Source organism: Gaeumannomyces tritici (genome assembly GCF_000145635.1).
Source record: "Gaeumannomyces tritici R3-111a-1 unplaced genomic scaffold supercont2.2, whole genome shotgun sequence".
In the NCBI taxonomy this organism is placed as follows: Eukaryota; Fungi; Ascomycota; class Sordariomycetes; order Magnaporthales; family Magnaporthaceae; genus Gaeumannomyces; species Gaeumannomyces tritici.
In genome coordinates, this window is record NW_008804546.1 from 823,792 (window position 1) to 836,528 (window position 12,737).

The 12,737-nt window shown below is 59.9% G+C and overlaps 6 protein-coding genes across 6 annotated transcripts; 1 reads left to right on the forward strand and 5 right to left on the reverse strand.

Annotated features, from left to right (window-relative positions):
* Window positions 1–597: 597 nt before the first annotated feature.
* GGTG_02811 (hypothetical protein) lies at window positions 598–2,595 on the forward strand. Its single transcript, XM_009220587.1, has 3 exons — window positions 598–1,061; window positions 1,186–2,025; window positions 2,121–2,595. The coding sequence occupies exons 1-3, from the start codon at window positions 945–947 to the stop codon at window positions 2,340–2,342; spliced, it is 1,179 nt and encodes a 392-aa protein (XP_009218851.1). The 5' UTR covers window positions 598–944; the 3' UTR covers window positions 2,343–2,595.
* Window positions 2,533–4,780, reverse strand: GGTG_02812 (actin cytoskeleton-regulatory complex protein END3). Its single transcript, XM_009220588.1, has 3 exons — window positions 4,089–4,780; window positions 3,756–3,990; window positions 2,533–3,651 (listed from the first exon to the last, which is right to left on the reverse strand). The coding sequence occupies exons 1-3, from the start codon at window positions 4,323–4,325 to the stop codon at window positions 2,903–2,905; spliced, it is 1,221 nt and encodes a 406-aa protein (XP_009218852.1). The 5' UTR covers window positions 4,326–4,780; the 3' UTR covers window positions 2,533–2,902.
* A 492-nt stretch (window positions 4,781–5,272) lies between these two features.
* GGTG_02813 (hypothetical protein) lies at window positions 5,273–7,105 on the reverse strand (the record flags this gene model as incomplete). Its single annotated transcript, XM_009220589.1, has 2 exons — window positions 5,273–6,670; window positions 6,797–7,105. 2 exons carry the CDS (start codon window positions 7,103–7,105, stop codon window positions 5,273–5,275), a joined length of 1,707 nt encoding a protein of 568 aa, XP_009218853.1.
* Window positions 7,106–7,138: 33 nt separating this feature from the next.
* GGTG_02814 (hypothetical protein) lies at window positions 7,139–7,504 on the reverse strand (the record flags this gene model as incomplete). Its single annotated transcript, XM_009220590.1, has 1 exon — window positions 7,139–7,504. One exon carries the CDS (start codon window positions 7,502–7,504, stop codon window positions 7,139–7,141), a length of 366 nt encoding a protein of 121 aa, XP_009218854.1.
* Window positions 7,505–8,909: 1,405 nt separating this feature from the next.
* On the reverse strand, window positions 8,910–9,830 carry GGTG_02815 (hypothetical protein; the record flags this gene model as incomplete). The annotated part of the gene is made up of 1 exon (XM_009220591.1): window positions 8,910–9,830. The coding sequence occupies one exon, from the start codon at window positions 9,828–9,830 to the stop codon at window positions 8,910–8,912; it is 921 nt and encodes a 306-aa protein (XP_009218855.1).
* Window positions 9,831–11,030: 1,200 nt separating this feature from the next.
* On the reverse strand, window positions 11,031–12,524 carry GGTG_02816 (hypothetical protein; the record flags this gene model as incomplete). The annotated part of the gene is made up of 1 exon (XM_009220592.1): window positions 11,031–12,524. One exon carries the CDS (start codon window positions 12,522–12,524, stop codon window positions 11,031–11,033), a length of 1,494 nt encoding a protein of 497 aa, XP_009218856.1.
* Window positions 12,525–12,737: the final 213 nt, after the last annotated feature.

Sequence of the window (12,737 nt, forward strand, 5' to 3'; positions counted from 1 at the left end):
ATCAATACCCCCCTAGGCCGCGCGCCTCTCAGACCTATCCAATGGCAGGCCCCCCTACGGGGGATGTTTATTGGGGATTTATCAAAGAAAAGTCGGATGAGGCATGCAGGAGTGCATGCATGTGGTGAGCTGGCCTAGCGTGCGCTTTGGGTTGCTCAACATGCTCAGTTGGCAGCCCGGCGTGGGGGGTTGGGGCTTGGTGTTTGTTGGACAGGTCACTCACCATAGGGTCTTTTGCGACTTTGGGTACGAGGAGGGGATGGAGAGGAAGGGAAAGTATCAGCATTAGGATCATCAGCACAGTCAACAAGCAGCCTGGACATAAGCACACGGGAGGGCCGGCCGGCCAGTGCGAATAAAGGCGAGAAGGACACGGCAAGCAAAGAAAGGAGGCAACGCAAGGGCCAGTCAGTCAGTGATGGATCGTCATTAGCAGACGGTGAGTGAGTCTCGGGTCGCCAATGGCTGGGGGTTCGTGCTGCCAATCATCGGTACCCAGGCCCCCAGGCACCCAGGGAACCAAAGGGACGCTACCGTTCTCCCAGGGATAGGTAGATGGTCCCATTCTGGCGGCTGCTTTTTTTTTTTTTTTTTTGTCTTTTTGGCTGCTGCACGCCCATCTTTGCCTGCTGCTGCTGCTACTGGTGGTTGCTTCCTGCGGCGGTCGAGTGCGAGTGTCGCTAGTCCGAGTCTGGAGAGTCCGTGGTTCCCCAAGCCCATTTCCGGGAGCCCTGCGTCAGCCGCCATACAAATGCGCCCCGACCTGCCTGCAAGCGCCTCTTCTCCCTTCGAGCTTTTTTTTCCTGCTTCTTCTTCTTACTTACTCCCTCATTTTTGTCCTTCCTCGAACCCTCTAGCCATTGTTTGCTTTGTTTCCTAGCGCTGCGTTTCTGGTGCTCACCCCTCTCTCCATCGCTTCCACTCCGGACCCCCAAACGACAAAGATGGCCGCTGCCGAGAACAAGACCGTCGTCATCCTGGGCGGCGCCTACGCCGGCCTCCACGTTGCCCACTATGTGCTGAAGAACCACAAGACCGCCAAGGTCATCCTCGTTTCCAAGGTAAGGAAAGAGGCGTTGGCGGACTTTTTTTTTCCACGTGGATATCACGTGGGCTGCCACTTACACCAGCACCGACTGCTCTCACCCCCTCTGAATAGCAAATGGCCCTAACACCCCACCGCAGAACAGCCACTTCTACTGGAACATGGCCTCGATCCGCGCCATCGTTCCCGGCCAGGTCAAGGAGGAGCGGATATTGCAGCCCCTGTCGGCCGCGCTGTCGCGGTACCCGGCCGAGCGCTGGGAGCTCGTGGTCGGCAGCGCCGAGGCGTCCGACTTTGCCGCCAAGACGGTCACCGTGGCCGTCGCCTCTACTGAGAACGCCGACGCCGTCTCGCGCACCCTGACCTACGACCAGCTCGTCCTGGCCACGGGCGCCCGCTGCGCCGGCGACGCCAACGCCGTGACGTGGAAGGCGTCCGGGACGTACGAGGAGCTCGCCGCGACGCTGCGGGCGACCGCGGACCGCGTGGCCGCCGCCTCGCACATAGTCGTCGCCGGCGGCGGCTCCACGGGCGTCGAGGTCGCGGCCGAGCTCGGGTTCGAGTTCGGCAAGACCAAGGAGATCGTGCTCGTCACGGGCGACAAGCAGCTGCTGGGCGGGGACTCGGTCGCCGGGTCCGCCGCGGCCGAGCTGGCCAAGCTGGGCGTCAAGGTCCGCACCGAGGCGCGCGTGGCGTCGGTCAGGCAGCTCGAGGGTGGTGGCGAGGGCGAGGGTGCCGCCGCCGCCGCCGCTGGCAAGACCGAGGTTGCGCTCGAGGGCGCCGAGCCCATCCTGACGGACCTGTACCTGCCCACCATGGGCCTGGTGCCCAACTCGGAGTTTGTCGACGCCAAGCACCTTGACGACAGGAAGTGCGTCGTCGTCGACGACTTTTACGCCGTCAAGGACGCCGAGGGCGTGTGGGCCGCCGGAGACATTGTGTCCAAGCCCCGCGCCGGCTTCATGATCGCACAGAAGCAGGTACGTGGGAAATCCAATCCAATCCAATCATCTCCTATGAGTACGCTTGACTCGTCGGCTAACCACTTCCCCCTCCCTTCCTTTGCCTGCAACAGGCTGCCGGCCTCGCCAAGAACCTCGTCGCCGCCCTCGACGGCAAGGCGCCTGCCGTCGTCAAGCTCATGCCCATGGACATCTTCGCCCTGGCCACCGGTCGCAGCAGGGGCGTCGGTAGGATGGGCCCCATCAAGATGCTCTCCTTCATGGTCTGGATGGCCAAGGGCCGCACGCTCGGCGTGGAGAGGCTCAAGGGCTACATGGACGGAAGCGTCGCCTAAAGGCGGGGGAATTGCCTGGTCGTTTTCTTTTCTTTTTTTTTTTTCGTTTTTTTCACCCCGAGCCGTCGTTGTGCTTTGTCGTTTTGGTGGTTATGGGCAAGGTTGCGTGAGACCCCCCAAATTATTGGCATGTATAATGAGGAAGCAGTCGGAGGAGATGGAATTATCATATACCCTAATACTCGCCATCAAGCACGGCTGTCATCCACAGAATTCAATATGTAGTTGAACGAAAACATCTTTGTTTGAACAGCATCGTCTCATCTGTAATCACCTAGTGCGACGATCATGGTCCTGCCAGGTCTATGAACGGGCCGAGAAGTCGGAAACCAAAAGAAATCCAAAAGCATAAACAGGGTGTACATGGCCTCGCCGACGCAACAAGCTATCCATCCTCAAGGTGAAACATATGGAACATGGGCTGCGACAAACCTGGCAAAATGCAGGAGCCACTGGCACAAGCAAAAGCTGAAATTTGGAACGAACTAATAATAAGTAAGGAAGGGGAAGAAAAAAAAAGGACAAAAGAGTACCAAAACACGCCCCTAATAGTCGCCAGTTCACCTGCCCGCCTTCTCGTCCTCGATTTGCCGACGGAGATCGTCTAGGACCTGCTGGCGCGAGCGCAGGTGGGAGCCGAGCCCATCGACCTGCTCGCGCACCGTCTGGAGGTCCTCCTGGATGCTCTTGAGGCTGGCGCCGCCCGAGCCGCCGTCGGCCTTGCCCGTCTCGATGTCGCGCAGCTGCCTGCGCTTGTAGTCGAGCAGCTGCTCCAGCTCGCGCTTGACGAGGGCCGGCTTGGAGTCGCGCTGCCCGCCGCGCCGCCGCGTCGCCTCGGCCTCCACCTTGTCCATCTTGGCGTCGAGCTCGGCCAGCTGGCGCTTGAGCCGCACCTCCTCCCACTCCGAGTCCTTCTGCGCCGACCCGAAGTCGGTGCCCGACGCCTTGAAGTTGCCGCGCCCGAGCCGCGTGAGGTACTGATCGCCGAACTTGGCCTTGCGGCCCGTCGAGGTGGTATCGTCGGCCTTTGTGGCCCAGCGCGAGGCGGCCGCGGCGTTGCCCGCGCCCGTGGTGCGCTGATTGTCCACTTGGTAGTCGATCTTGTTGCGCTCGAACGAGGCGCGCAGCGACGGTGGCACCGTCCGCGGGATCCTGTAGCCCTCGTGGCGGTAGTTGAGGATGTGGAGGAAGGCCAGGCAGGCGTCCTTGTTGATCGACGGGCTGGCCGAGGGGTTTATGAGGTTCCAAGCCGATCTGATGTCCGTGTCGGGTACGTCGAGCGACTCGTAGAGGTCTTCTAGCGCGCCAACTGTTGGCGGGGGCGAGAGGTTATATACAGGTTAGTGGATAGTTGTTGAGCCGGACGCGCGTTGCGCACCTTGTGCATCCCCGAGGCAGCTGGCTCAGACTTACATGAGACTTCTCCCCGCATGTCCCTATTCTCTTGATATATGGATTCGTATTTAGACTTATCGGCGGGACTCATGTACCAGTCGAAGCCGTCTTTGAGGCCGGGAGAGTCCGGATCCTCGTCCACCTGCTCGAACTGCACTTGTTTCCCGGTCAGGGCCCGGTTTGCCTGGACGAGATGCGCCTTGGACTCGGGCACGAGCCAGTCTGGGAGGGTGGTGGGGACGTCGTTGTATTCCTACGAGTCCGGCCGTCAGTCTATGCAGCCGCTCGGGGCATCCAAGGGAGCAGGCAGAGGCGGGTGAGGCCCGTGCAGCTTCAACCAAGGAGACATACGCCATTGAGGATGTCGAAGATGACGCGCATGGCGACGCAGAACTCCTCGAAGTCGAGGTTGCCATCGTTGTCGACGTCGGCCAGGTCCCACACCCTCTCGAGCTGGTCGTCGCGCAGGCCCGAGTTCTTGAGCACCGGCGCCGCCTGCTCGCCCGTGAGGTACTTGGAGCCGTTTGTCCTGTTGCTGAAGATGTTCCAATACGTCTCGATCTCCTGCGGCTCGATGCGCGGCGCCATTGTTGCGTTGGCCTGAGCCGAGTGTACCCCGCCCGACCTTTGTCTTGTCGTCGCGAGTACCAGCTTTTGTCTGCCAAATGTGCCGCCTTGCGTCTAGGGAACGAGTCCGGCTCGGGTGGGGTGGGACGAATGTCTCGCCGGTTGGATGGGCCTCGCAGAGCTTCGTGGCCCTCTCCTTTGTGTTTCGTTCGGATTCGGATGTGGTGGGCGGGCAAGGGTGGTCCGGCGGCTCAGCTTGGTCCTGCGTCTGTCCCTTCTATGCTCTCGTCTCTGGAACAGGCAAGGCAATCGATTATCACGGCGAATTGCGGACAACAACGACAAGCGCAGATAGTGATGGAGGTCGACCGACGTCGTCAGTGGGGAGCTCAATTGGTGGGAAGTATGGAAGCTCAGCTTGCTCCGACAGCCAAGAGACGGGCTGTGGCGGTGAGACGCGAATACCCAGGCTAGCACTGATTCAGATTGTGGCTGGGTTTAGGGGGCCACCAAGTAATTCGGGTCACCCCTGGGGTCAAAAGCATGGAAGGTATGCGCAACTCAAGATAGAAAACTGCAGAAGCATTCGTTCCTTTAGCACGGAATCAGGATGCTATGAGAATATCCGATATTTTCTTCCCGACGGCATACTCCTGGAGTAAGTTGCTGATTGCCAGTTCTGATCAGCATCACCAGACTGCCTACCATCTTGTGTTGCAAGAGGCCAAATTCCTCGCCAGCCATCCATCCATCGCCGACAGTTGTACCCTGACTTATCCCCTTTTCTTTCCTTTTTTCTTCTTTTTCTTGTTTTCCATCTCCTTGTACCTCGGGTCTCTCATCCAACGTACCGTGAACCAGAAATGCCACAACTGTCACCCCTCTCTCACCCAAGTAACACGACCGAAGCCAGTGGCTTCTCCATCTCTGCCGGGATAACTGTTATCGAGTGAAGCCAGCCCTAGGTATCAAACTATGTATTCATCGTCCCCCAGTGCGTCGCGCATCTGGCCCCTAGCCGATGCCTTTATCACGATCTTGGGCCTCGGCCTGACAGCGCCTGGAGTGGCCTGAAGAGCTGCGTCCGGGCGCGGCCTCTTGGGCGAGCCGCCGACGTTCTCGGAAGAGTCTGCCCGCTTCCTCTTGAGCGAGACGGGAGGGGGCTTCAGGAGGGACGACTTCTTGACCGATGTCGAATCTGGCATATAGTCATCGTCGTCATCGTCGTCACCGTCCGACTTGTCACCGTCCACTGGCTCCTGGTACTCTTCATCGTCTCCCGCATCGTCCTCGATGGTGATGACGGGCACGGAGTTTTGGGGAGCCGGCATGTTCTGGTCATGTGGGCCTGACTGGCTGTTTGCTGGCAGAGGCTCGGGCGGCTGGTCGACGGGTCCCGAGACTTCCGGAGTCACATCGATCTGGTCTTGTTGATCGCTGCCTGACGGCACCTTGAACATGTCATCGACAGACCCGAAATACAATGGCCTGATGGATGATTCACCCGATTGCGACTGCATATTGGGGTTCTCTCCTGTCATGGGCCGCGCGGCCTTCTGTGACCTTGGAATTCTCGGCATCATCTCGCGCAAGGCCTTTAGGCTGGGCTGCTGGGCAGGCGCAGGCACCACGGGTGCGAGCTCGCGCTGAACCTGCGAGCGGTTTCCCTCCAGAGGCCAGGGATCGACATTCTGGCCGCCGATGGGCCTGGACAGGCCCGAGGCAGTCCTCCCACTCCTCGAGCCGTCACGGATCCGGGCCGCGGCGTTCAGCTCCTCCTTGTCGGGGGCCGGACGCCTGATGAGCAAGTCCTTGAGCCTTTCGCGCTCGGCATTGCTCATCCGGTAGAAACCGTCGGAAAAGACGAGCGGCTCGAGGCCGACCTCGCCCATGTCATCGAACCCGATCTGGAACATGAGCTCCTCGCCCGTGGCCACGTAGTCCTGCAGGCGGCGCGCGAGGTCCTGGAGGCCCATGAACTCGAGGTAGCGCTGGCCCCAATGGAGGTGTTGCTCGGTGTTGGCGTGGATGGCCAGCTGCGCGCCGCGGACCCTCTTGCGGCCGAGCTCGTCCGCCTCGCGCGTCCTTCCCGCCAGCCTCAGCTGCTCCACACGGCCCTGCTTGTTGTTCCACCGCTCGACAAACTGCGCGATCTTCTTGTGCTCCTCGTTGTACAGGCTCTCGAACTCCTGCACCTCGGTCCAGCGCATGTCAAGCAGCGACGCGACCTGCCTGAGGCTGCGGACTGAGCGGCTCAGGACCTTCATGACGACCAGTTGGACGCCTGGCGGCAGGTCGTTCCACTGAATCCCAGATCGGTACAGCTTTGAAGGGTTTTCTTTGCCCTTGCCCTGAGGGGCGCGGCGCTATAATAAAGCCTGGGTTAGTGGTATGACCTTCGTGGGGACTATCCAGAGTGTAAAAGAAAGGGGGCTGGTGTTCAACTGGAATTCATCCAGTCGGACTGGAGCTAAAAGATGGGACGCCCATACCTTCTCCTTGTTAGGGTGAGCCTCATTCTCGCTCTTAGAGACTACGAGGGCCCCGATGGCGCCTGTTTGAGCTGAATTTCCATTCTTATCCGGAAGATTTAGTCCACCACTGGGCGTGGTCTGCTGGCTGCGAGGCTTAGAGACTGCAGCATCTGGAGCAGCCGTGGCGGCGGCGGCAACGCTCCCACTGCCGGCCTGCGGGTCCGCGGGGGGCGTCGTCTCGTTCTTGGTGGCGACGACGCCGCCGTTCTGCGCCCTGTGGTACGCCTGCTTGCTGCTCCTCACGTGGGCCTTCCACTCCCTCTCCATCTGGGCCTTGCACTTTGCGAAAAAGGTCGCCACCTAGGCGCTCTTGTCTCTGCTCGTCAGGCCCGGGAGCTGGTGGCGCCCCTCGGCGCGCGTCTCGTCCAGCTCGTACGGCGGCGTCGCGCGCGGGTCCAGGTCCGGCAGCGCGTGCTCGCTGTTGAGCACGGCGCGGCCGGCCGCGCAGAGCTCCGACATGGTGCTGTACGGCGTGCGGCCGACGTGGTCGAGGGGGAGGGACCGCTTGGGCAGCAGCATGCTGAGCGCGCCGTTGAAGGGCACCTGCTTGTGCTCAAAGGCCGGGCGGGTGTCGGCGGCGGCGACGACGACCTCGTCGGGCTCCTCCTCGTAGACGCCCGCCTGGCGACGCCCGGCGGTCTCTCGGCGGCTCCGTTGGGCAGACATGGCGATCAGGAGTCGGTGATATATGAGAGGTTCAAGAAGGGGTGTCGGGCTGCTGGTGGTATCGAAAAGGTAGCTGGGTGTTCAAAAGATGGAAAATCCTATCTCCAGATGGGGGAAGTCTTCGGAATTCGGCAGCACAGTCGACTAATCTGTGACGTTGAAAAAAACTCGAGAGGGCACCAAGGTCTGGGAGTCGACAGAGGCTTCGTATAAAAGATCAAATGCGGGGTAAGAATCGAGAGGAGCGGGCTGAAAACCGGTCTTGTTGGATAACGTGAAGCAAAGCCCAACAACAAGATCAAGGCAGTCGAAGGATCAGTGGCCCGGGTGAAAAACTTGTAGTTGGGAGAAGCGGACGAGGAGCAAACACAACGCGCTCAGGCTGAGCGTGGGTGGTCCCCTTTATATATAGCGAGACCCAGGGCCAGAGAACTCCAGGCATGGAGAATTTTGAGGGGGCTGGGCAACAGAGTGCGGTCAGTCCGTTCCTATTGTCACGCTCTTATTATCGAAAAAGGCAGTAAGCTGATTGGCCCGTCGGGGGTGTGGCTTGAGGGGGGCGGTTCAATCCGCCCAGACACTCGCATGATCGGACTGGAAACTGGGCTCCACGCTAGCTGTGATTGGTCACGAGCGTGTTTGCGCTGTGCGGAGGCTGGGGGGAGAAGATCAGATGGCCACAGAGATTGGCTGCTTAATGGCAGTGACTAACATCAATAGAGGCCGAGTGGGTCTATAGAGATTGCCGGGATTGCGGTTTTATTTGGACATGGAGGTGCCATGGTCGGGCTACATGTGCAATGTCAGATCTCTCTCACATGTGGCTCACATTGAGGTCAATACCGGAAGGCCGGTGCTTGCAAAGGCTAGCGTATATAGGTAAACATCATGGATATGGGAGTGGTGATATTGCGGTGTAGGTAGTCTATCTATAGAGCCTTTGTTTGCTCCACCCTTAAACGCTCTCAAGAACGAAGAGTGCGCTCAAGCATAAATAAAATCGTGAAATAGCAGCAGCTCAGCTGTATGAAGAATCTCCATGTCCAATGAAAGAAGCATCCCCACCCCCCAGGGGCCAAGTCGCTATGGGCAAGGGGCGACGACGACCGCTTATGGTCCGTCGTTGGGATGTAACAGGCGATTGGAATAACAATACCGGGTATATTCTTTCTCCAACGCCTGTTCTTCCGGCCTCAAATGCAGGGTTTCTTGCGTGGCCAGAGTTATGATAGAGGCAGTGTGAAAGCCTGCCTGCTTGAGGAATAAAAAAAAAGGAGGTTGACGATCCTAAATCAAGATAAGAACAGAGATGATGTGTGAATATGGAGGCAAAACATTAGAAGTATTATGGTGTCAGGGTGAAAGAAGTATATAGCAGGTGCTGTCGATCAGGAAGTGATTGTCACTACGTCATCTCGCTGTCCTTGTTGTCGATGAAGGGTACGAAGCAGGCACGATCCAGGTATCGTTCTCGATCGTGGCTGGATTCATCTCTGCTGGTCGTGTATCCCGACTCCTGGCCCGAGCCGCCCATCTCGGAATCGATTGTCTCGTCGTAGGTGTCCTGAATGGACCTTTTGGAGGGGGTGTGATGGAGTTTTTGGGGAGCCAGGGTTGCGGCGGCCTGCCGGTTGTGGTTGGCGACGGCGCGCCTGGCCTCGAGGATGTCCTGGTAAGCTCTGAGCCAGAGCTTGGTGTCCTCGTCAAAGTTTGTGCAGAATCGCTGCCTGTTGACAAACTGAACGGCGCGGACGAGGTTAACGCCGAAGACAGTCATGATGTAGGCAGCAACGAGGGCGGCAGAGCGGTTGTTACCGCTCTCACAGAAGACAAGGACCTTGCCACGACGAAAGCTGGCCTTGTCAATGGCGATATGGCCAGGGGCGAGGCCGGCGTCGGCAGGTTCTGATGCCCGTGCTGGTGCTAGTGGTGCTGTTGCCGGTGGAGGTACGGCAGCCGCCTGGGAGCGATAGATGGCCAGCATGTGGTCGTTTATCTTCCGAGCGACGTCGGGGAAGACGCGGATGAGCTCCTGGTTGCTCGAGACATCGACATGGTCGGCGACGATGCCCAGCTCCGCTGCGGTGCGCTCGACGCTCATGGCGCGGATCTCAGCGATGCGGCTGTCCCGCACGGCCAGCAGCATCGTTATGCCCTCGCGCCTCAGAAAGTCGAGATCCTTGGCGGCGCCCCAAGGGCCAAGATAGAGAAAGTCGAGGATGGGCTGGGCGTTTCGGCGCATGTCGTAGTCCCAGTTTATGATGTTGTCGGTGGCCATGTGGGCGCGGTTCTGGGTGATGATGCGCAGGTCGTCGGCGCCAAGCATGGTGGGGTCCACGTCGTCATATGACGGCACCATTGAGAAGTTGCCGTGACCGACTACGGCTGGGATGGCGATACAAGGTGGGCTGGGCGGGCGGCTCACATACGGCCCAGCCGGTGAGATGCCAGGCACGAGGCGCTGGGCGTCCTTTGTGGCGCCGTGGCCGACGTCCATTGGCGACGCGGTCGTGAACATGGCGGGCAGCGGGATGAGGCTAGTCTGGGCGAGGCGGACGACTGTACAGTGAAAGCGGAATACAATGAGGTAGGCAGACAACAACAAGGGAAGGCGTGGGTTGCACTGCCCGGGTCAAGCAGGAGCCTCCAAGGGCATGCACGGGGACGAAAAGATGAGCTTGCGCAGGTAGCCGGTTCCACTTGACCCTGGCGGCTGTAAGTGGGAGCAGGCAGCGCTTTGAGAGTGAAGCGGCGGCCAGGGCTCAACATGGCATGGCCCTGTTAGGTGCCGTCTGTCGCGCCAGCACAGTCGTTTGTTTGATGTCCCGTGCCGTCGTTCCTGGGCGATCCACCTTGTTGGAGGTCGGAATTGAGGCGTGATTGTGCTGCACGTGGTTTGGCGTTTGGCGTTTGGCGCAAACAACGTCGGGCTGAGATAAAACTGTCCGTTGTTGACGATGAAGAGTGGGGAGCCGAGTGAGATTGAACGGCCCGGGCTGCTAGCGCGTGCTCAGGTTGGATGGGGGGCTTCCATCTGCTCCTTCCCCGCCAAATGTGAACACAGTTGAGCCTTCTCCGTTGACGGGGAGGGGAGGGAGCAATAGGCGACATGACAAAGGCTCCTAGGAGGCTCCCATGTTCCCTTGTATTGATCCCCAGCCGCCAAAATCCCCGCTCCAATCTGTTCAGCAGCCACATAAAGTCGAGATTTGTGTCTGGTATCTGTGTGCGTTGGGCTGACAAGTGATAATAACCATGATGCTCGAATTCATGCGCTGGGGCTGCTCATTCGTCACAAGCGTCGGATGGGCGCTTCGCATCTCTCGCCTGCTGTTCTCCGCGCCCAAATTCAGTTTCATCGGGACAAGTGCAGAAAAGGTGCCTGAAGGTTGTACTGTAATTGGCAAGAAGCAAGAGGGTCTCGAGAATGCCGAAGCTTAACTTTATAGGGACCAAATCAATCGCATAGTCACTGTCAAATATATACCAGACACCCTAGTCTGTCAAACAATGCACCGCGCGGGGGCTACTCCCTGGATGAAATCGACGGTGCTGGCGATCGAGAGGACGACTTCCTGGCCTGACGCACGCTCTCATCACCGCCCGGCGACGTCGCCTCCTTGCCGGGACTCCCGCTGACGGCCTCCTTGGCGAGCGGCGACGGAATATCTGGCGTGACAGACCTTGACTCGGGCCGCTTTTGCGACCGTTGTGAGCCAGACGTGGACAGGTTCTTCTTCCGCCGTATCTCGGATGCGTTGGAGGCTGTGCTGGCCCTGCGCGACACCCCGCTTCCACCGCCGCCGACCGCCTCGTCTATCTCGACTGTCGGCGTGGGACTTCGCGACGGTGTATTGCTGTTGGACATGCTGCCCCTGCGTACACTGCCACTGCGCGACCGCCGGTGCTCCCGGAGCTCGGATCCTAGTCCGTGGCGCGAAGCAAGCGACCCCTTCTCACTGACAAGCTGGTGATGATGGTGATGGTGATGGTGGTGGTGGTGGAGATGGTGCACTCCAGCCGGCGGCCCGGTCTCAACCACACGGTACCAAGGCAGCCACCAAAGCCAGCCACCGCGCTCCTTTCTCAGGCGGCGGTCGCGCTCCTTGAGCTTGACGCCCATGAGGGCACGTCTCTCGTTCTCGCGCTCCCAATACTCTGTCCGGTAGAGCTCCCAGTTCTCGCGAAAGGTTGGGCTGAAGGGCTTGGCAAGGAGCAATAGCTTGACATAATCGCCACCGGGCGCAAGGTCCTCCTCGTGTCCGCTCATGCTGCCCGTGCCGCTGATTCCGGGCATGCCTATACCCATGCCCGGGCCTCCCACGCGCTCCTCGTCCTCGCTCACAATGGGGAGGACTGGGTGGCCCTGGGCCGACAGCTTCAGCTCGGCGTCGACCTCGCGTAAGACGGACGGATCGACCCAGCGATAAGATGAGCCTGGGTGGCCACCGCTGCTAGAAAAAATGCCGTACCTCACGATCCAGGCGAAGGTTGAAAAGGCTTCAGCCCACCAAGGTCGCTTGTCGGCAACAAGCTTTAGGTTGAAGCCGCGCAGGCCGCGGTTGGAGATGTTGAACCAGCGGCGCGGCCACCGCACACCGCGGTCCCAGATGCCCGTGGCCCAGACCAGTATCACCGTGATGACTCCTCCCATGAAGCAGACACGCTCTGCAACCTCGACGACCCAGTAGACGGAGCCACCAATTCCGCGGCCGTCCTCACGCGGCGCGAAGAAGAGCGCGTACCCGAACCCAACCGTCCACAGCGTGAGCAGCGTCAGGAAGAAGCCGTGGTGACGGCGCCGGGCGCGCAGCTCCAGGTACTGCGCCCGCAGCGACGCCTCGAGCACGAGCAGGTTGAGGTAGATCATGGATGGCGAGCTCGGCGTGTGCACCAGCGGGTCCCCAGGCTTGACCGCCGCCGCTGCCGACACGGGGCTCGTGCCGCCGACGCTCTTGGCCACCTCCTCCCGACCGGGCAGGGGAGCGCCTTTGACGATCGAGTCGAGGTCGTCCGCCATCGTGAGGTTGGGTACAGTCGAGTTTTGGGGGGTTCGAAGCGAGGAGGGCGGCAGGGCGGTGGAGGTGGTACGATATCGCAGGATTTTTTGTTTTTTTTTTGTTTGGGGATCTGGTCGTAGCCGGGCCTAGGCGTTTTCTTCTCGCGCAGCCCCCCGAGTGAATACCGTCAGGGTCGGGCAGGCCGCGAGGTAGCTCCGGGCTGCATTCGCATG